Genomic DNA, 22074 nt, shown 5'->3' with positions numbered 1-22074 from the left:
ACATTCGGGTATGCGCTCAAAAGATGAATATGAGAAGAGAGTTTAGAATTCCAGCTTTTATTTCTCTGTATTTACACGTAGACGTGTTAAACGACTTAGACCATAGCACATTTTTGTGTGTCCTGTTAGATTGATTGTTTATATCTCTGAACATCTACTCTCGGTAGACGAAAGACCGCATTTTGTTGTTAAAAAGGTTCAACCAACATGTAGATCAGAGAGCTGTCTACGGGATAAAAGCAAGCCATTTTGAAGCGGAGAAAAGATTGGAAAGGCGTTGCGCAAACACTGGGTGTAGCCAATACAACAGTGTGAAATGTCCTGAAAATAAAGAAACCATAGGTGTACTGAGCAAGAGACAGCGCAACGGGTCGGCCAAGGAAAACAACAGCAGCTGATGACTGGAACGTCGTGAGAGCTGTGAAGGAAAAGCCAAAAAACAACAGTCAGTGACATCACCAGCAACGTCTACAGGGCAGGGATGAAGGTACCACAGTCCACCGTTCGAAAAAAGACTCCGAGAGCAGAAATATGATATAGAGGCCGTACCCCTAGATGCAAAGCACTCATGAGCAGTGAGCATCGGAAAACCAGATGGGAGTTCACAAAGAAAAACACATCTGAGCCACAAAAGTTCTGGAACCAAGATTAACCTCTACCAAAGTGATGGAAAGGCCAAAGGATCTGCTCATGATCCAAAACATACAAGCTCATCTGTGAAACATGGTGGAGGTAGTGTCAGCTGAACGAGAGAGAGAGAGAGGCGAGGATGGGGTGTGTGTGAAAATACTCTTTCAGAGTAATTAGACAGACGCACAGTACTCCACCTGTCTCTACATGTCCGCACATGAGTTATCAGGTTTATCAGGAGCATGGCAGTGTTTTCAAGCTAAACAGAATCTTCTGCATTCCTTTATGCAGCCGTCTCAAAAATACAGACACTGTTGCCATAGCAATCCATCTCTATTGTAGTTCTTATTCCCATGGCAACAAGAAGAGAGGAAATGGGATTGTACGGCAGCTGGGAAAGTGCTGATTTACCCACACTCTCTCTCTCTCTCTCTCTCTCTTTCTCACACACACACACACACATTCACACATTCACACTCTTGCACGTGCAGCACGTGTGTCCTGACACTTGATCATTTTGCTCAGTACAGAAAGCCTTGTAGAGTCTTGTAATTTCGAGTGCTTTCACATACACTGTGGGTTCCTGGTGGGTTCTACCCTCTGTGTGGTTCTTTACACAGGTGAGAACACTGCAATCACACTCGTGTGTGTGTGTGTGTGTGTGTGTGTGTGTGTGTGAGTGTGTGCGAACCAAAACAACTGGTCCGAGAGCATCTGAACGAGGTGGCCTCGGTCCGGTGTATGCTAGGGACAAAATGATTCGACTCGGAATCGACTCACCTGCAGGAAGTGAACCGAACTTGCAGTGTGTGTGTTTTTTTTTGTTTTTTTTGTAGATGTGAGCTGCTAATCCGAGCTAAAGCGGAGAGCTGCTACACTGCAGACATGGAGGTTCGGACAGACAAACAAAAAGAGAAAATGAAATCTGGATGCGATACACAACATGACAAGTAGTTATTTATATAATTGTCTAAATATGTCATTAGTTCCAGGCCCATGTTCTCCACGCTCAGGTGATTTTTTTTTTTTTTTTTAGATTTCGACAGGTACATGTACTCGGTAAAGCTTTGTTTATCTTATTTCCATTGCCACATTTCTGTCCAATGAAGGAAAGAATTTTTTAAGCCCTACATGAACATCCAAAAGCACAAAAGTACACGAAAAACGTGTGTGAACGCACCCTCAGCTAATATTAGTGATGAATCCAGTTGTGGTTGCTATGGTGATGCCGTCATGTTTTTGACAGAGGTTTGGCTGCTGTTAATTAAATCACTGAGAATACGATGACGGAAATTCCACTTGTGTTGAGCTGTCACAAATTTTCATTGGCATGTTCATGTATATTCATAGATCTTTAGAAGTTTAAGATGTTTGCAGATCATTTTTAGTAGTTGCTTGTGCACCATTTCATATATATACATACTCATCATGTAGCAGCATTAGCTCAAATCTCAGGCGGATCTGTGATTGTTTTGGTTTCTTCATCAGTTGCTATGTGTTTATCGGGACACACCTGGCACACTGAGATCCTCAAGGACCTATTTGGAAGCTTCCACTCTGCTTAACACTCAGTCTGCAGTCTGCAGCTATCTTGAACACGTGAAGAAAGTCATCTAATGACAGACCATCAATCTAGTAACCTACTAATTTCAGCAGCACTTACTCAGCAACATTTGATGATATATATAGTTAGCGCTAGCATGATCGGCAGCCTTCAAGAGCATGAACACAAAAGAATATACTTACTTTTTTCCACAGTCAAGCGTACGAATATACAAACTCGTCTTCATAAGAATCCTTTGGTGGCAAAATCGTCGACATCTTTAAAAGAATAGGTCAAACACGCAGGCAAATTAGCATTCTAATCTACACAGATGAGCGCACAACATAAAATGAACCTTTTGCAATTGTAACAAGAAGGAGTGTAGATGCCATCCATCCATCTTCTACCACTTACTCCTTCTTCAGGGTCACGGGGAACCTGGAGCCTATCCCAGGGAGCATCGGGGACAAGGCGGGGTACACCCTGGACAGGGTGCCAGTCCATCGCAGGGCACAATTACATACACAATCACACACCCATTCATACACTACGGACACTTTAGACACGCCAATCAGCCTACCATGCATGTCTTTGGACTGGGGGAGGAAACCAGAGTACCCGGAGGAAACCCCCGCAGCACGGGGAGAACATGCAAACTCCACACACACAGGGCCAGGGTGGGAATCGAACCCTCGACCCTGGAGGTGTGAGGCAAACGTATAATCACTAAGCCACCATGCACCCAGTGTAAACAAGCACAGGAAGGGGTACTAAATAGCGCACTTGTGTATTAGCCAAGTTGGCTACTAATGTACTAATGAGTGACCAAATATCAGTTCTGTTCATTTAAGAATGACTAAAGAAACGTTTTGTTTTTTTAGGAAACAGTGCGGTTAAAATAAACCTGTAGAGTGTACATACATGTCGAAAAGTTCAAGACGTTACCCGTTAGAAGTGTATCCCGCATTCATTTCTGCTAATATTCAGGAAAGGGTGCCAATAATTATGGAGTTGACTATAATAGTGAACGGTAAGCCAGGTTGTGACCCGGTTGTGCTGTGTGTGTTCTTTCCGATATGGGATTTGGGAGCGTAATCCTCAGAGGGTTATTCAGAACAGCGACAGGCTGTTCTTCTGAGGCTGTATGGAGACAAACACACTCAGGGGAAAACACACTTACACATATATATTTCTAAAGAACCGAGTTCTTGAACATATGAGATAACAATGAAAAAGCTGTGTAAATACTTAATGTGCCAGACTACACTCAGTCAAAACATGCCATACTTGAATTTATTCATTTTGGTAGGTTGCTTTTCGGTGTTTAATGTATTCCGCTCCCTTAGAACGGGCTCTAATTTGCATATCTACAACTCCCGTGGCTGTTCTTCATTTTGTATGGCTAACAACCAAGGTTGTATTTGTCCTGTAAGTGTGAGCTTGTGGATACTAGTGTGATCTTAATGCCACATTGTTGTCAGAAGTGGGATTAGTCAAGTCAACAGGACAAAAAGGGGACCAACTCCTGAGAGAGATCGTCCAGACTGTGGCTGGCGAAAGAAGAAAAAGGAAGCGAAGGAGAGGACAGTGATGAGGCCTGACAGGTCCTGGGGGCTGAGTGTTAGCCCTGCCCAGCTGTTAGCCAGTTGGTAATCAGAGCTGGCCTGAAGGTAGACAGTGAGCCATACCTAGTGCTCAGGAGGCCTAGAGAGAGCAGACAAAAGGGCCGCGTCTCCAGCAGCAGCTAGCAGCAGGAGTCATATACCTGCCCCGCTGAAGGACACATAGCCCTTCAACAAGACCTACATAGTCAGCTTGCTTGTGGTCTCTGGCTTGCTCCCATTAAGGATTCCTGCAATGCTGAGCGGGATGTCCACACAACACCACCAATGGACTTGAGTACTGGTATGCTTCACGTGGGCCAAACGAAGGATTGAGATTGTTCACAGAAATCCAGCGTGGCAGGCAAGGTACAAGGCTAAAACAGAGGAATTGGCCAGTGACGAGGAAAGAGCACTCCAGTCCTGCATTAGGAATCCCCTTGCACCAAATGATGAGGCTGGTTGAGGTTTCAGCATAGAGAAGTGATGCCAGGTGTAGCGGAATGATGCTGAGCTGGTGAGACTGCAGAGTTGGCTACAGGACGTACCGAGACTGGATCGGTCGGATGTCTCGGTCTTATTTCTTGACTAAGTAAAATGTTCACACTGGGAATCTCAGTAAAGATATAGTGCTGTTAATACCTGGATAATGTTCCAGAACCACCAAAAGATGATATGTGGAACGGCAGACATTTCTCGCACTCTGTGGTCGAAGCCTGTCGATATAGATAGGTTAGAGTTGCGAAATGGGAGCAGAAAGTTTAGGGTGCAGTTGTTTGAGTTCATTTTGTTGTTTCATTGGACAATTTCAATACCATACGAACATGCAGGTACTACGCAGTCAAGTACTGTACATCGTGCTAAAGTTAGAGAATAGTACTCCACTGATGATGTAGCTCTCGTTTATTCGTGCGTCTATTCTATTTTACGTCCTGTTTGCCTTCTGTTATTGTTCCTAGAAGTTTCCACAAAGCAGCGTCGACACCGGAGACTCCCTTCGAAAAATGCTGAATTCACATCTCCTCAGGGGAAGCTTCACCGGAACGTTCTTAAATCAAAATACGTATCATGTTAACACGTTAATACAGTATAAACCTGAGATTTGCAGCTGCACTAGTGTCAGAGGTGCTGTTATAGAAAATTAATCAACACCTTTCGACCAATCAGAATTGAGAATGGTATAAAGCCAGGTCATTGATTATTTTCAGGGAAAATGTAAGTGAGTTATGATCAATCACGGACCATCACGGTTTAAAACGGCTCATGCACGTACACACACACACACACACACACACACACACACCAATAGCTTTGGTTATTAGCATTAAGAACAGCACTGTTTAGTACAACCAAAGACTTTATTTCTGTTGTATAGTGTTGAACAGAGACAGGGCACAGTGAAAACCAGCATCGATTCTTATAAATATCACATTATAACGACAGTACAGTAGGATGGAATGTCATATAATCCTTTCAGGTTCATCATAGAAGTATGCTCATCAATAAATAAAGTTCGTTTATAGCATCTCAGATCACATCTAGTGAACTATGGAATGAAGTGTGCAGATAAACAAGTTGTTGTTGTTTTTTTTTTTTAAAGTGTCTCTGATGAAATCCGTCCATTAAAGTACTTATTCCCTTTAAATACGAGTCTCTTCCCTTTCTTTCCTTTCTTATAAATAAATCTCTCTTGGTCTTGATGGTATTTCTAAAGCACCTTGATGTCTGAGAACTGTGAGTCAGAATGGCTTATCTTTTTTTTTGTGCTAACATGATATATATATTTATATATATATATATAAAAAAAGACCTTTGCTACAAATCCACATCTCATTCAAAGTATGAATGTGTGTGTGAACAGTGTGTCTTTCTTGTTTCGATTTCATAATCTACTCGGATCTCTTCTATTTCAGAGCGAGAGCAGATAAGGACATTTTCCAGACCCCAGACGGTGGTCTGCCTCCGTCCTTCCGTGACAGAGAGAAAGCAGAAATGTCTGGAGGAGAGAGGGACCACACTGGATTTTGCAACAACAACAAAAAGCAAGCAAAAGTGTGAGCAGTTCAGTCCCATCAGCTCCTGAAGGCCATTTGGGATTTGACCTTCCATCCTTCCTTGATCCTGTAGTGCCTCATCTTCGGGGCATGATTAAAGCTCTGAGGGATCAGAACGTAGCCTTCAGCCCTGTTACCTTTATCAGGGTACCACTATAAACCTAGCATAGCGGTCGGGGTACGGTGCACGATTACATGTTTAATCATGTACGCATTTAATCAGTGCTGTGCTCTTCAAGCTGCGACAGAATGCTAATGAGGTTTTGCAGGCCAAAGATGTAGCCGCTGTCTCCACCTTCGTGCACGACGCTGTCCTCGCCATAATCGCGACACGTCGTGTGAGCAAAATCGATCATCCTCACGTCCACCAACGGCGAGGTCGATCCTGATCCGCTCGAGCAATCCCGAAGCTGGGAACGGCCGCCGTACGCTCCTTCTTCCTCCTCATCCTCCTCGTCCTCGTCTTCCTCCTCTCCTCCACGAGAGGGCCGGGATCTGGCAGGGGCTGGCGCTCCATCGTAGATGATGAGGAGAGAGGATGAGAAAAAGCGGTAGCTCTCGCAGGCTTCGAGGACGGCTCGCATCTCTTTGAGCCGATGGAGAACCGGAGAGAGGAGTTCTCTGCGGAGAACACGTCCGTCGCTGAAGAACTGGCACAGGGCTTCTTTAAAGCCGGCCAGACTCAACTTCCGGCCGTGGTACTTGTTCATGAACATCAGCTGCCCCGTCACACTGTGATACACCTACACACGGAGAATGAGAGGAGAAATTAGTCTGACTATTACAAACTATAGCATGGTGAATGTGTCTTTTTGGACAATGTATTTAAAATCATAGTGGAATTTTTGAAAGAGAATGCACGGCGTAAGAGCGGCCCTTTACTAGTTTATACTTAGTATGAAACATCTAGTTACCTGCATCCCACAGAGCCGCACTCCTATTGTAGAGGACGTGCTCTGCTGGCATTTGCGGATTTGGTTGGCTTTCTTCTCTTCTGATGCGTCATCACCATGCTGCCGGGTTCCCATTTTCAGATCAAGAACACAAGGAACCCGATAGCGCCATGTCAGGTTCTCGAGTAGAATGAACTCTGGAAAGGGGTTTGGGTTAAAGAAAATTTGACATTTTCATTTGAATGTTCTCATTTGAAAGAAACGGGTTTCGAATCCTGGCTCCGCCCTGGGTGCGCGGAGTTCGCAGGTTCTCTCCGTGCTTTGGGGGTTTCCTCAGGGTATTCTGGTCCCCCCCCCGGTCCAAAGACATGCCTTCTAGGCTGACTGGCATTTCTAAATTGCCCTTAGTGTGTGAGCGTGTGTGCAGTTGTGCGCTGTGGAGGGTTGGCAAGTCCCCTGCCTTGTGCTCCAAAGCCCCCTGGGATATCTCAGTATGGAAAATGGATGTATGTTGTTTTTATTTTTGCCTGCTGACTATAACCCTGTTTCATTTATCTCAGATGTCCTATCGCTGATGTTTCTAGACGAATGTACATATTTATTGAAACACGTAAAGGATACTGTGCTGGTTTCGGTGTTTGGAGTTCTCCTTCATCCTCTGCAGATGCTGCTGGTGACACTGCAGACTCCAGGGGTTGTGTTTGATCTGAGGTGTCATGTTTCCTTTCTCCAGGCTGTAGTACAGCACCTCTGCTTTATCCTCACGATTACTGCCGAGATGAATCAGAGAGTAGTGTGAGAGTCTGACATTTTCGCTCACGGTCACGATTGACGCTGACGATCAGAGTGGATATTTACAGCTCACCTTTTGCTCTTGTCCTCTTTGCGGCTCTGTCTCGTTCTCTCGTTCTCTAGCAACGCTGTCGGCTTCTTCTTACTCCACTTCAGCACCTTGCTCTTGGGTTCTCCGTCGGCTAAGCGTTCCGTGTTCTCCTGGTCAGATGGATCGCTGTGCAGAGGGTACGCTATCAAACACAGGTTCCCTTCTTCATCCTCCTCGAAGCTCACTGATACCACCCCTACAGCCAAAGAAGAAGAAGAAGAAGAAGAAAGAAAGATGAGGTGAGCACAGCGAGATCTTTTCACTTGTATTGTCTTAATTATCTTCCCTAGGACGAGTTTACTCTTTGCGGTTTCTTGGTAATATGATAAGCTGCTTTGAACTAACACGAATGAATTTGCTTCAGGACGACTCCACAATATTAAATTAAATTATCTATAAATGGATAAAAGTATATAAAAAAAAAATGTCATTCATTAATAAATGTAAAAAAAAAATTTTGAGTTGGGATATTGCCGTGGTATAAAAGGAATAAAACACTTCAGGTACATTTTGTACAAAATGGGAATACTTATCAGGATTAAAAAAAAAAATTTCATTTATAACCAAAGAAATTAACAATTTGATATAACACGATATACACAGCTGCTTGATTATAGTTCATAGCAATTCCATTGCTTTACCCCCTCTCTGTAATTCCCGCCTTCCTGCACACCGATTATTCGATTTATAAAATCCTTGCAGCAACTATCGGCCAAATTCCTGCCTCTCAACCGTTAGCGTACTGCGAAGCGTTGTCGTGTACGGCGTCAAACAGTCGCTTCAGAATAACAGCAAACGACAGCTGTCCTGAGTCGCAACAACACCCATGGCCATATAAGGTCGTGTTTAATTTCATATTATCGCATTGCTTCGTATTACACGGCCATTCAAATGAGTGAATGATTTCAGAAGGTACACTCGTGGCATCTGATATGTTCAGAACATAACAGAACATGTTCGCCCTAGCTTTTGTGATGTAATGTTACTCTTGACTTTATTTACACATGTGGCCTTGAAGTAATCCAAAAGTCATCAGATTACATTAATTTCATATTGCGATACTTGGATTACGTTACTGATGACTTTTTTATTTTTATTTTTTTATTTTATGAAGTCATTACGTAACACAAAAGAGCAAAAGACGTGTAAATATGTAAGCCATGCACTGTGCATTCTTTGGGACCCCGAGGCTTCATGCAGCGTGCAGGGCGGTTGATGGGTTGATGATGTCACCAGCTGTGATGTCAGATTTTCAGCAAGCACACTCATGCAGGCTGAGCTGCTGAGTCAAACCTGTGTGTGTAAGTGTGTGAGTGTGAGTGGGTGAGTGATTATCTTTTTCGACAATACTGTGTTTGTGTGGGTGTGTAGACAGAGAGAGAGAGAGAGAGAGAGAGAGAGAGAGAGAGAAAGAACATGTTGTGTACTACATCTTCCCAGGTTCATGTCAGGTTCATGGCTTTTTTTAGGCCGTATGTTGGTCAAAGACACTGGCAACACACATTGCCACTGACCTAAAGACGCCTTCCGTTCATCTCTCTCTCTCTCTCTCTCTCTCTCTCTCTCTCTCTCTCTCTCTCTCACACACACACACATATACCAGGAATGATGCCAGAATATGTGTGTGTATCATGGCATCAATAAATCATGCTGAATGTGATCTCACATTGGAAACATTTGGCACAAATCCGTACGAGGGCTGAATTTCCTTCATCAGAGCTGCTTCTAGTATTGATCCATATTTCAGTGTAACCCAAACCTCCATCTGTACTGCATCTTGCATCAGTCTGTGTGTGTGAGTGTGTGTGTGTGTGTGTGTGTGTGTTTATTATAAGCTGTTAGGATATAACAAGTAAATATTATTTACATAAGTGCAACATTTTCACCATGATATCCACATTTGATATTTGGTGACATTATTATAAATATCACTTCTTCTTTTTTTTTTTTTTTCATTTATAATAATAATAATAATAATAAAATAAATCTCATTGTGTTTCTGTCATGCTTGTTGCTGTTTTTTTTTTTTTTTTTTTTGCTATATGGAACTTAATAAATTAAATATAAACGTAAATCTTAAATTGAAAAAAATAAATACATATTAGGGCCACCACAACTAAGCATTGGGAATATTTATCTATCTATCTAACCAACCGTCTATCCCTCCATCTATCCATCAAACCTTTAAGGGTTCTTCCAGAAGGACAGCCAAAGAATCCTTAAGGTTTCTAGGGTTAAACATTTCTTCCGAAGACTGTATTATAAGAATCCCAAAGTTGTATATGCACAAACACACACACACACACACACACACACACACATATATATATATAAATGTGTATATGTGCCTATACTTATGCACAGTACTAGGTATATATATATATATATATATATATATATATATATATATATATATATATATATATATATATATATAGACAGAGAGAGAGAGAGAGATAGTACATATACGTATACAGTACTGTGCATAAGTATAGGCACCCAGGTTTGTGTTATAATGTCTTCTGCATTACTGTGTCAGTAGAAAATTAAGTATGTAATGTTACAGACATTTTCTGTCACACAAATTTCAGATTCAAATCGGATGCTGTTCTGGTTTTTTAGAAGGAAGCGTGACTGTCGGTCTCCAGTCTCCAGAAGAACTGTGGCAGGTTCTCCAAAATTCTGGAAACCCTTTCCAGCTGATTTCTTTATAAAACTACACGCCAGTCAATCTCAGCGGTGCCATTTTATAGGCGAAGGTCGGTCACGCCAAATATTTAATATCGTTCATAGTTCATTTTTATTTACGAAAACAGCTCGTGCCGTTATTTTTTAAGATGTGTTTCTTTTAAGAATTTCCTTTCACATGACTAAGGCAGCACTATATACGTATACTCTTACTAGATATTTTATAATAGGCCTAGTAATAATATGTCATAATATCGATTTTTTTAAAAAATAATATTGTATATTCTTAGTGTTCTAGCTTTTATTTTCTATCTTGAGGGTATGCTTAGAATAAAATGAATGTATTCGGGTAAATAGGAATCGCACCATGATGCAATAACATTCATTCATATACATTTTTGGCTCATATATATATTCAAAACAAGCAAGGAAGAGGAAGACCAGTAGAGACAGAGAGAGAGAGAGGGACAATGAGCGAGAAAGCATAGCATTATTACAGGCCTGAATGGTGTGTGTGTGTGTGTGTGTGTGTTGTGTATTTACCTTTGTACTGAGGTGTAAATCTGCGGATTTCTGGTGGCAGGCTCTTGTAGAACTGGTGTTCTCGAGGGATTAGCGGCTTACAGATGGTCTGCTCCCCAAATCGCAATACACACGAATGGCCTCCGACCTGATGAACAAACGGTTCCAACATCACTCCACCTTTCTTCTGGCCTTTCCCTGGGTATCTACACCCCTCCATCAGCGCCTTTAAAGCCGGACTCATCCTCCAAATACATGCGTCGATCTCCAGGTACGGGTTCCTGTTCCTGTCCTCACACATTTATCTCCTCGGCACAAAGACCGGAGCATAAGGGAATAACAAAAATTCCTAGATTCTTGAATTCCTAGATTCTTCTTACTAAAGGAGCGAATAAAGGAAAGTCCACAGGCGGTGATTGTGTGTCTTTTCCGTGTGACAGAATAATTCTACACTGTGTGTCTTACTGGCTCTGCTGAGACTGAGCAGTCTGTTCCAGGCAGAGAGGGAAAAATAGCACAACAACTGACATTGCTCCACCCTCATCTCTGGTTTCAGCCAGTCAGAGCGAGGCAGCTGTTGTCAGGTTGGGTGGGGGTTCGAAGAGAAAAGGAGACTGAACAAACAAAAGGCGAGGAACGGGAGGAGGGAGAGAGAGGAAAGCACAAACAAAGCAGAGGAAGGAAAGAGAAAGTGCACAGCTGTTCTCAGATGGTTTCTCTCCATACACAGGCTTCCCGTTACTCAGGAAACAGAAAGAGGAGGGATAGAGCGGCAAATGACATAAAGTTTCACCTACTGTACAACCGCTTAGCCTTAATTTCTGTTTCTCCTGACAGCATTTCCAGTAATGGTAAGTCACATGACACGAGCTTTGCTGTAATCTCCTGAAACACACACTCAAATAATCACACAACTGCTCAAGCACACGACTCACCAACCACTTTATTAGGAACACCGTGTACATCCGGACAAGCATGCAATTATCCAAGCAGCCAATCATGTCGCAGCAGCACAATACATAAAAGTATGAAGACACAGTTCGGATCATTAATTCACCTCAAACATCAGAAAGGGGAAAGGGGTTTCAGTCTCAGTGACTGTGACATGGGTGTCGGTGCCAGACGGGCTGGAAACCGCCGATCCTCCGGGAGTTTCACACTCAACAGCCGTAAGATAAAAACCTGAACGCACATTTTTCTCTCAGCGTGACTACGCTGATTAAATAAAGGTCCAATAAAATAAATAAATAAATAAATAAACGTTTAAATGAGAGGTCATATACATGTACGCGAGGATAAGATGAGTAAATGGGAACGAGTTTACATGTAGGAACTGATGGTGTCAGAGGGAAACTGATGAAACGTCTGACCACACACACCGGATCGATTGTGCCAATTGCTCGGATTTGTCTCACTTTGACGTATCGCTGATTTGCATAGAATGAAGAAAATATTAAGTTAATACCCTCGTCTTAGAATTTAAAAAGAAGGCATAGATGTCGAGAAGCTTCAACTTTCCAAGTGGAAATTTTTGGCATAGGAGTGGACAACAACTTGAGTCATTTTATTTCATTACTACACTTAAGTTATAATTTCGCCGTATTTATATTTTTACTTGAATTATATTTCCAAGAAGGACAAAAAAAAAAACAACTTACAAATCACCAAGGGCTTTTTTTTTCTCTCTCTCTCTCTCTCTCTCTCATCCAGCCAGTGACTGTACGCTATACAATATACTTCATCGATAAAATGGACTCATTCGTTTCAGCTTCGGTAAAATGGAGGAAACACCACGATTGATCTCACACGCAAACTTAAACATATCAGCGTAAACGCACATCAGTCCCTCCAGGATTGTCAGGATCGCTGAAATTTACCGCAAAATCAAAAAAAAAAAAAAAAAGAGGAAAATCCGTAATATCCGATAAATCCGCGCAGATTCGGGTCAAGACGTGTCATGTGACGTCATCACGACGTGCGTTCGGCCAAAGCTCTCTTCGGTTCACGTTTGTCGCACATGAGTACAGCTAAAAAGTCTCATTTACCCACAAACATCACGGTGAAAGACATTTTCGCAAATACAATTATATATATATTAAAAAAAAAACAAAAAAAAACGCAATTGCAATTTCGCAAAATTGTTTTTCCAAAAAAAACCAAAAAAAAAAAGGCACAAAAAACTCTCCAAGTTGCATCGCAAATTTTGTAAAAAGACAGCAAAATCAAGCATTTTTGGCCACAATGATCACAAAAAAAAACAAACAAGCGAAATCGTGTACGGACGGACACGTAGACAACAACCCGGACAAGTAACATTACACTTAAATCTGTCTTTAATAGCGATGTCTTGAATAAAACTAACAAATAGCTGTTCTACCTTGATACCAATGTCTCAGTTGATTCACACACGTCTGCCTTTCTTCCTGATCAGAACTTGATGGGTGTGTCATATTGCGTAAGAGCCTTCTCTGCAACATAAACAGCTCATGAAGTGCTCGTGGTAGAAAAGCATGTAGGAATAACAGATTAGAACGTCCACCATGCTCACGAACGGGGTGTTGTTGTGTTCTGTATGTATTTCTCGCAGGTACAATTGCTGCTTGTACGCACCCTACTACTAATTCCTCTTCCAGCTAATCGACACTAGGATAAGGATGTTTTGAAACCATGTTTCTATATTTTCACTGGAACAAATGGACCAGTATGGACTTGACCATATTGGACTTGACCATTTTTTGTTGTTTCTGAACATCGTTTCTCCACTTTTTTCTTCTTCTGTCAACTTGCCACACGTGCAGCGCATACAGGAATCCAGGAAGTCATGTGGTGCGACGTCTATGCTCTTCGGTCATGATGAATATGGAGGAGTAGTGGCACTCTGTTTTATGTAACGGCTGCCGAATACAAATGCTGCACAGTCAATCTGACAATTTACAGTGACCCAAAACACAAAGGAAAAGACCTGCTTAATTACATGTGTAAGCTGACCTATAGTATCGTGTTATTTTGTCGTGTGTTTCCTGGAAACACAAACCACAGTAACGACAGGTAATGTTTATGTCAATCCACATATAACGCATCTTCTGTCCTATTATTAAAATGTTGTGGTAATGTTGTGATGTGGTGCCACACAACCATTTGCTTGGCCCCAAAAACATTGGAGAACATCGGACAGAACTTCCTGTCCGCATTGTAATTGGCTCGAAAGTGCGTCGAATGTGTAATCCTCCGGCGAATATATATTTACAAAACCACCATAGACAAATCCGCAACCTAGAACCTTTACTTATGCGAGATGGAATAAAATATATTCACCCCCTGAGACGTTTCTACATTTTGTAACGTTAGGAAACATCGGGATTAGACTGGCATGCGTCTCTATTCCGGAAAATCTTCCCGAATATCCTGAAACGGTTGCCGATTCTTCTTTTCAAAATTGCTCAGTCAGATTGGATGGAGACAATTTTCAAGTCTTGCTATAGATTATCATTCAGCTTGAGATCTGGGCCAATCCAACACGTTCAGATTCTTGTGGTTAGCATTGCTTTGGCACTATGCTTAGGCTTGGTGTCCTTTTGAAACGTGAACCTCTGACCCATTCTCAAGTCTCTTGCAGACGGGAACAGGTTGTCTTCAAGGGGTTGCCCTGTATTCGGCTCCATCCAACGTGCCCTCAAGCATGAAAAGCATCTCGAGAATGTGATACTATCACCACCGTGCTTCACCATGATAACGGCTCATAAGCAAGTGTTGCATTTCCATGAAAACGCTTTGCGCCGAGGCCAGAAAGTTGAACTTTGGCCCCATTAGACCAGAGAATCTTTTCCCGTGTTTGCAGAATCTCCAACATGACTCATTCATTAAGTCATTGGTTGCTTAGTAACAGGAAATTTAACATGGAGTCTATAATGTTACATATTTGTTTAGCTGGACTTGACCATTTTTTGTTGTCTCTGACATCGTTGCTCCACTTTTTTCTTCTTCTGTCAACTTGCCACACGTGCAGCGCATACAGGAATACAGGAAGTCATGTGGTGCGACGTCTATGCTCTTCGGTCATGATGAATAAGGAGGAGTAATGGCACTCTGTTTTATGTAACGGCTGCACAGTCAATCTGACCATTTAAAGTATGTGTGTTATTGACAAACATACGCTGTTTGAATTATATAAAGCACATCTGGTCCACAATCCAATTCAATTTTATTTACATAATACTTTTAAGAATGGACGTCGTCACAAAGCGGCTTTACGATGTCCAGATATAGATTTAGATTCGTCCCTCATAAGAAAGACAGAAGTGATAAGACGAAACCTTGAGAAGAACCAGACCTTGACAAGACCATACATGCTACTTAGTCATTTGGTTCTATCATAGACCGTGAAATCCTTCTTTTACCACTGACCAAATACAGCCTGCCGACTGTCATGGAAATGGCTAAATGTTTCCTACGATTACGATTATATTCTACTATGTAACGAACTGGCATGAATGAGAAAAATATATAAAACAGATGTCATATTTGAGATAAGGAAGAGTGATACCGACTGGGAAACCCCGTCATACATAAGCACAAACGCGTACATACACACCCAGACCCAAACAACGCACCTCAGCTCATTTTTGTTTATGGTAGAACCTTTTTCTCACACTCCTGTGTTTGTCTCAGAATCGGTAGGTCATGTAAACGAGTACACCTCCATCATGTGTTTACAGAAAACATGCAGATCGAAATCACATGCTGGCGCTGGAGAATAACAAACTTGTGGCATTTCAACATGAGGTTCTCGTTTGGAGAAACCACCTCCCAGGATATGGTTCAACATGCACAACTGCTTATATCCATATCCAGTGTGAGCGTACTGTATGTCTGGGTTTCTCCAAGCATTGTGGTACGTTTAAATACATTTCACGCCGTGATGATCCAACCATTCATCATATGGGTCACTGCATTCTGGGAGTTTCTCTGTCTGTCATCTGAACGTCTTGCACTCAGGTCTAATTGCAGAGCTCGGAGAGTTTGTGCATGAGGAGGAGTATTGTTGCTGTTCCGGGGATTTTGCTGTTTTTGAACTGAGCTCAGTGGTGTTATTCCTGGAAGTCATTTTTCAGCGTAATGGCCATCGGCTTGGGGCTCCGGCATACCGTTACCACTGAAACGACCTTAGTTTGAACCATTTACATTTTTTCAGATTTCTCAGTCTTCTTGTATTTCTTCCTATGAATGAGCTCCATCTGCGTCGACAACCCCAATTCCGAAAAAGTTGGGACAGGATGGAAAACGCTAACAAAAACAAAGAGGAGTGATTTGTGAATGTGCTTTGATTTGTATTTAAAGAAAAAAAAAAACGTATAAAGACGAGGTATTTGATGTTTTACGTAATGAACTGCATAGTTTTTTGAAGGTAAACGTTTGTTTTGAAATTGATGCATGCAACACGTTCCAGAAAAGTTGGGACAGGGGCGATTTAGGACTAATAGCGATGTGAGAAGTTGAAATAAGAAGGTGATGTGAAACAGGAAGGGAAATCGTCTAATCAGAGTATATAAGGAGCCTCCAAAAAACGCCTAGTCCTTCAAGAGCGAGGACGGGTCGAGGCTCGGCGATCTGCCAACAGATGCGTCAGAGAATAATCCAACACTTTGAGAAGAACATTCCCCAAAGACACATTGGTAGGATTTTGGGCGTTTCACCTTCTACAGTGCACAGTATAAGTGGTGGCTCAATGGTTGAGGCTGATAAGATTACTGATCAGAAGGTCAGAGGTTCAAGCCCCAGCACTGCCAAGCAAGTGCCTTAACACTCTCTGCTCCAGGGGCACTGTAGCTCTGATCCCAACTTCCTAACAAGCTGGGATATGCGAAGAAAATAATTTCACTGTGCTGTAATGTACATGTGACAAATAAAGGCTTCTTCTTCTTAATTAAAAGATGAAAGGAATCCGGTTAAATCTCGGTACGTAAAGGACGAGGACGCAAACCACTACTGGACACGCGTGATCTCCGATCCGTCAGACGTCACCGTCTTAAAGACCGTCATGAGTCTGTAATGGAGATCTCGACATGGGCTCGGGAATACTTCGGTAAACCTTTGTCAGTCGACACCATTCGCCGCTGCATCCACAGATGCAAGTTAAGGCTTTACTCTGCAAAGCAGGAGCCGCACATCAACACTGTCCAGAAGCTCCGCCCACTTATCTGATCTCGGTCTCATCTGAGATGGACAGTAGCACAGTGGAGTCGTGTTTTGTGGTCCGACGAGTCGACATTTCAAATAGTTTCTGGATAAAACTGCCGTCGTGTTCTCCGGACCAAAGAGGAAGATCATCGTCCGAGCTGTTATCAGCGTCAGGTCCATAATCCAGCGTCTGTCATGGTATGGTGGTGTGTCGGTGAACATGGCAGGGGTAATTTGCACATCTGTGAGGGCAGCATTCATGCAGAAAGATATGTACACATTTTGGAGCAACATACACTGCCACCCAGAGCAGGACAACAACAAACCACATTCTGCCCGGATTACAAGCGCATGGTCGCGTAAACAGAGAATGCAGGTTCTAGCATGGCCTGCTTCAGTCCTGACCTGTCTCCCATTGAGCACGTGTGGTGCATTATAAAGCGCAAAATAAGGCAACAAAGGCCCTGTACAGCTGCGCAGCTGAAGAAATGCATAATGGATGAATGGGGGAAAATTCCACTCGCTAAACTTAACCAACTGGTGTCTTCACTCAGCGTCCAAACGCTTAATAAGTGTTATTAAAAGAAAAGCTTTTGTTACGCAGCGCTAAACAGTCGACTGTTTAACATCCATAAATGTTGAATAAATACATAAAACGTCGCCTTATCAAAAATTCCACGTTTTTCTTTGTTAAAACTGACACATTTTTAATCTCTTTAATTACTAGCGTTAAATTTGCAGCTGCACTATTGTCACTATTGAGCTTTTATAGAAAATTAATAAACACCTTCTGACCAATCAGAATCCAGAATCCAAACAGCGCTGTGCTACAAAAAAAAAAAAAAGTTCATAATTTTTTTATTAAAAGTTATTGTTTATAGTATGCATAAAGTTGTTATGTTGTTATGGAAATGATCAGGGCACAATAAATATATCAAGTAACCTACTCCGTCACACCACAGCTGACACTTTCTCACTCTTGTGCAAATATTATGTTCAGAAAACCAAACACAATTCCTCCGTAAACCCCACATCACCGTTCTTGTTCTCCCCCCCCCCCCCCCACCCCAAAACACACATGGTTTCGTCATACAGTATGAGCTGGCAGTTTACATAAATAAAGCATGAAAGCTAAAAGCCATGTAAAAATCACACACACACACACACACACACAAGCTCCTTCTGCTTCACTTCCTCAGAAGGTGTAGGGTCACAGCTATAGTGTCAGTTACAGTAGGTCTATCTCTCCTTGTGACAGAGTCACACTCACTGCTTTTCCACTGACGTGTGTGTGTGTGTGTGTGTGTGTGTGTGCGTGTCTTCCTACATTCTTCCTACAAGAAGCTTGTGGAAACTACTATTTTAGTCACTTTGATCAACAAAAAAATCTAAACTTGCACGCAAACTAATTACCTTAAGAAATTAAAAAGAAATGGATTTATTTATAACGTAAAAACTTTAAGGTCATTAGTTTCCTCAAATTTTTGGAGTTAATTGAACGTAGCCGGTTTTACAGTGTATAGATTCAGCCTATAAACTGACCAATTGCAAGTGCCAATGCAGTTTGAGCAAAATTTTTGAAAGAAAAAAAAAAAAAGAGTTTCTCGAATCATTATAAAGCTATGAGTTTATCTTTATCTTATACCCTGGTCTTTCTGAACACTCGATTCTAATTGGCTGGAAGGTGTTCGCTAAAACCGTATAAACGCACAGGTAATTCCAGTCAGTTTAATCACCGCTCTGAATTAACGCACTGCCTATAAACAGCTGTAACCATAGTAACGTACAGTTAAACTCACAGCTTCGGTATTTATTAGTAGAGATGCGGCACAGACGCAGGTAATACATACATGCACAATCTCTCTCTCTCTCTTTCTGATAACAATTTATTATAGTTCATTCAAATAAATGTAGTCTTATTGCACTACTTTATCTCTGCGTATGATTTCGAGCGAGCAGAATTCACGGCACGCATATAAAATAGCGAACGAAAACCAACCGTTATTTTTATCCTTCCAGTCAAACTTTGCACTGCAAACATTAATGACACACTGGTATAAGCGGGATGATCCACGGCTAGGGAGATGGAGGAGAGAGTTTTTGCTTAGTAGCCACGCTAGTTTTCTTCTTCGCTCCGATAGTGTCGGGTGTTCTGCAGGTGTAGATCGCAACTAGTCGCCATAGCAGCGCTACCAGGTTATTAACTGTTTATGAAATATTAATATGCATGTGCGAATACTTCATTCCGAAAGGCAACGTGAGTACTGCACAAATATAATACTTGCCCATCATTACAGAGGTTCACCACCGTCTCCATTTTTTTGTTTTGTTTTGTTTCGTCTCTTTGTTTTACGTATGGAAGTAACGCAACGCCGATCTCTTTCTCCATCTGTTACGCCCGTTCTTCCTGGCAGATAGTTTCACGGTAGAGATGCTGTTATTTTTGCGGTATGGCCTGGCATTGTAAAAGCAATATCTTTCTTTCTGAGCTCCTTGGATCTACGTGTGGTCGGGGGTGGTGGGGTGGTGGGGGGGTCGAATATTTCTGCATGTCTTAATTCGCTTAATTTTTTAATCAAATCTTGACGAGAAAAATGTGTGTATTTATCTTTTGTTACGCAGACAGGTCTGATGAATTCCGGGGGGCTTGAATACTTTTGTAAGCCACTCTGTATGACCACTCACCCATATGAAGGTAAAAACCTTCCTCTTGCATGCTTTTTTATAATAATAATAATAATAATAATAATAATAATAATATTAGTGTGCCTATATATATATATATATATATATGTGTGTGTGTGTGTGTGTGTGTGTGTGTGTGTGTGTGTGTTTATTCTGAATAATGTGTTTGTATTTGGTTACAGCCCTGCTCTAATGTCACAAGCCTCTCTGCCTCATGCATTTTCCTCATATGTCTCCAGTGACCCCTTTAACTCACAGCTCTGGCAGCTCAATAATCATTTTGTGGAACTGTACATTAACTGGATCCACACATGCCCTGCAGTTATGAAAACACTCTGAGCACGTGCAGAACCACGGGCCACGTGTGCGTCTTCAGCAAAGAATTTTGACAGACAAGAGGTCATGGGAAGATCATTAAAAAGCAACTGTGTACACAAAGACGTTCATGAGGATACATAGGAGGTGAAAAGAAAAGCCAGCGTGTGTGTGTGTGTGTGTGTGTGTGTGTGTGTGTGTCTCGTTCTGTTGAGCCAGCTGGAAGAGTATGTGTTTTTAACAGATGTTCAAAAGTTCCTGGTGTTCTTGGAAATCCTTGGATTTGGACATGGGTTATCTTGTGGGCGTATGTGTGTAAACGTATGCATATATGTGTTCTGTTACATCGCCGGTCAACCCCAGGACATCAAGATTTCAAAATGTAGTAGTAAATAGATCAAAATGGCCCTGGAGCATATGGTAAATAAGCACCGCGTGCCTCTACATGGTAAAAGTACATGTTTTTTTTAATCACAAAACAGGATGATACACACGACAGATGACCTGACCTAAAATATACTGCTCCTCTACTAATCATTTTAAAAGGAGGTCATGAAAGTGACAGCGAGGAATATTTTAATGAGGCAGAACAGGATAGGAGTCGAGTATCCATAACCAGAGTCTGGAGTCTGGAGTCTTCGCTCCGAGCCAAAAGTCAAGAGCACATTATGTTACACTCTGAATATACCCACAATCCAACTGGTCTGGACCGCCGGCGCACCACAGAGTTAAAGGAGCGCATAACAGGAATGATGAATCAGCACTGGGGCGCATGCAGACACACACACACACACACACACACACACACACATATACGAGGTCTTTGGCATGAAAGCTCTGAAGGTAAATATGAGGTCTGTCATAAGCTCCAATCTAAATTTAACCTCAGTTCAGTCTTTAAATCTGTCGCTCTTTGCTCCCACTCCCAAGCGAAGAGACTCAAGACAAATCATATGCACGTAAATCATAATATACAGTACAAGTATATCACAAATCATGCAAAAAGGCTGAATCTTTCCATATACGCTATTTGATTCATATCCATGTCACGTTTTAATCATCAACAGCTTTTCCGGTTGATTCAGATCAGCTACCTGAATTGTTTTTGGTGCATTCTTACGTTTATAGCCAAATAGCCTACATACACCTATCAGCCATATGATTAAAACCACTGACAGGTGACGTGAATGACATCGGTGATCTCGTTACAGTGGCACTTGTTAAGGGGTGGGATGATAGATTAGGCAGCAAGTGAACAGTCCGCTCTCAAAGTCGATGCGTTGGAAGCGTAAGGATCTGAGCGACTTTGACAAGGGTTAAATTGCGATGGCTAGACGACCGGGTCAGAGCATCTCCAAAACAGCAGGTCTTGTGGGGTGTTCCCGGTATGCAGGGGTTAATACCTACCAAAAGTGGTCCAAGGAAGGACAACCAGTGAACCGGCGAGAGGGTCTACGGCTCGACGGGATTCCCCTAATTCAGTTGGATTGTTCTGGAATGGTTTGAGGAACACGATAATAGAGTTCAAGGAGTTGACTTGGCTTCCAAATTCCCCTGATCGCAATCTCATCAAGCATCTGTAGGATGTGCTGGACAAGCAAGTCCGATCCAGTGAGGCCCCTCATGACAACTTACAGGAAATGGTGACAGACACCACGGCACACCTTCAGAGGTCCTGTGGAGTCCGTGCCTCAAAGGGTCAGAGCTGTTTTGGCGACACAAGGGGGATCTACACAATATTAGGCAGATGGTTTTAAAGTTATGTCTGATTGGTGTATATGGTCCATCCTACTGTATTGAAATGAAAACTGTATTTGATATCATACCACAAAATGTCTCGTTTTTCCCTGCACCACTTTCCTTATATGGTCAATCTTTCCTGTTTTTGTTTTCTGTTCTCATGGTCGTCCAAGTGTCTCCACCGGCTCCTAACAGTACCCCTCGTTAGCATTTTTCTTGAACCTTTTGTGTTTCTCTTCGTGTCGTGTCGGTTTGTGTTTTGTTTTTCAGTTCCTAGTTAAATTGCTTGTCCCCCCCCCCTCCCCCAATCAGTCTTTCATCACATGCTTAGAAGATTAGCGCT

The 22074-nt window shown here is 42.1% G+C and overlaps 1 protein-coding gene and 1 long non-coding RNA gene across 2 annotated transcripts; one reads left to right on the top strand and one right to left on the bottom strand.

Annotated features, from left to right (window-relative positions):
- Window positions 1–5113: 5113 nt before the first annotated feature.
- ip6k2b (inositol hexakisphosphate kinase 2b) lies at window positions 5114–11278 on the bottom strand. The gene is made up of 5 exons (XM_053636343.1): window positions 10836–11278; window positions 7587–7800; window positions 7343–7491; window positions 6743–6918; window positions 5114–6571 (listed from the first exon to the last, which is right to left on the bottom strand). Exons 1-5 carry the CDS (start codon window positions 11113–11115, stop codon window positions 6044–6046), a joined length of 1347 nt encoding a protein of 448 aa, XP_053492318.1. The 5' UTR covers window positions 11116–11278; the 3' UTR covers window positions 5114–6043.
- A 294-nt stretch (window positions 11279–11572) lies between these two features.
- Window positions 11573–22074, top strand: LOC128614753 (uncharacterized). The gene is made up of 3 exons (XR_008387094.1): window positions 11573–11665; window positions 19614–19686; window positions 19859–22074. It is a non-coding gene; the product is annotated as an uncharacterized LOC128614753 (long non-coding RNA).

Source organism: Ictalurus furcatus, chromosome 11, assembly GCF_023375685.1.
Source record: "Ictalurus furcatus strain D&B chromosome 11, Billie_1.0, whole genome shotgun sequence".
Taxonomy (NCBI): domain Eukaryota; kingdom Metazoa; phylum Chordata; class Actinopteri; order Siluriformes; family Ictaluridae; genus Ictalurus; species Ictalurus furcatus.
Note: the sequence above shows the minus strand (reverse complement) of the source record. Positions and strands in the feature narration are given on the sequence as shown.

Excerpts from the sequence above, each read along its gene's own strand:
- ip6k2b (XM_053636343.1), bottom strand. The coding sequence starts at position 11,115 with ATGTGTGAGGACAGGAACAGGAACCCGTACCTGGAGATCGACGCATGT. Across the intron at positions 7,801-10,835 it reads ATTTACACCTCAGTACAAAG|GGGTGGTATCAGTGAGCTTC; the intron begins GTAAATACACAA and ends CTTTGGCTGTAG. Across the intron at positions 6,572-6,742 it reads TGCGGCTCTGTGGGATGCAG|GTGTATCACAGTGTGACGGG; the intron begins GTAACTAGATGT and ends CTCCGTGTGTAG.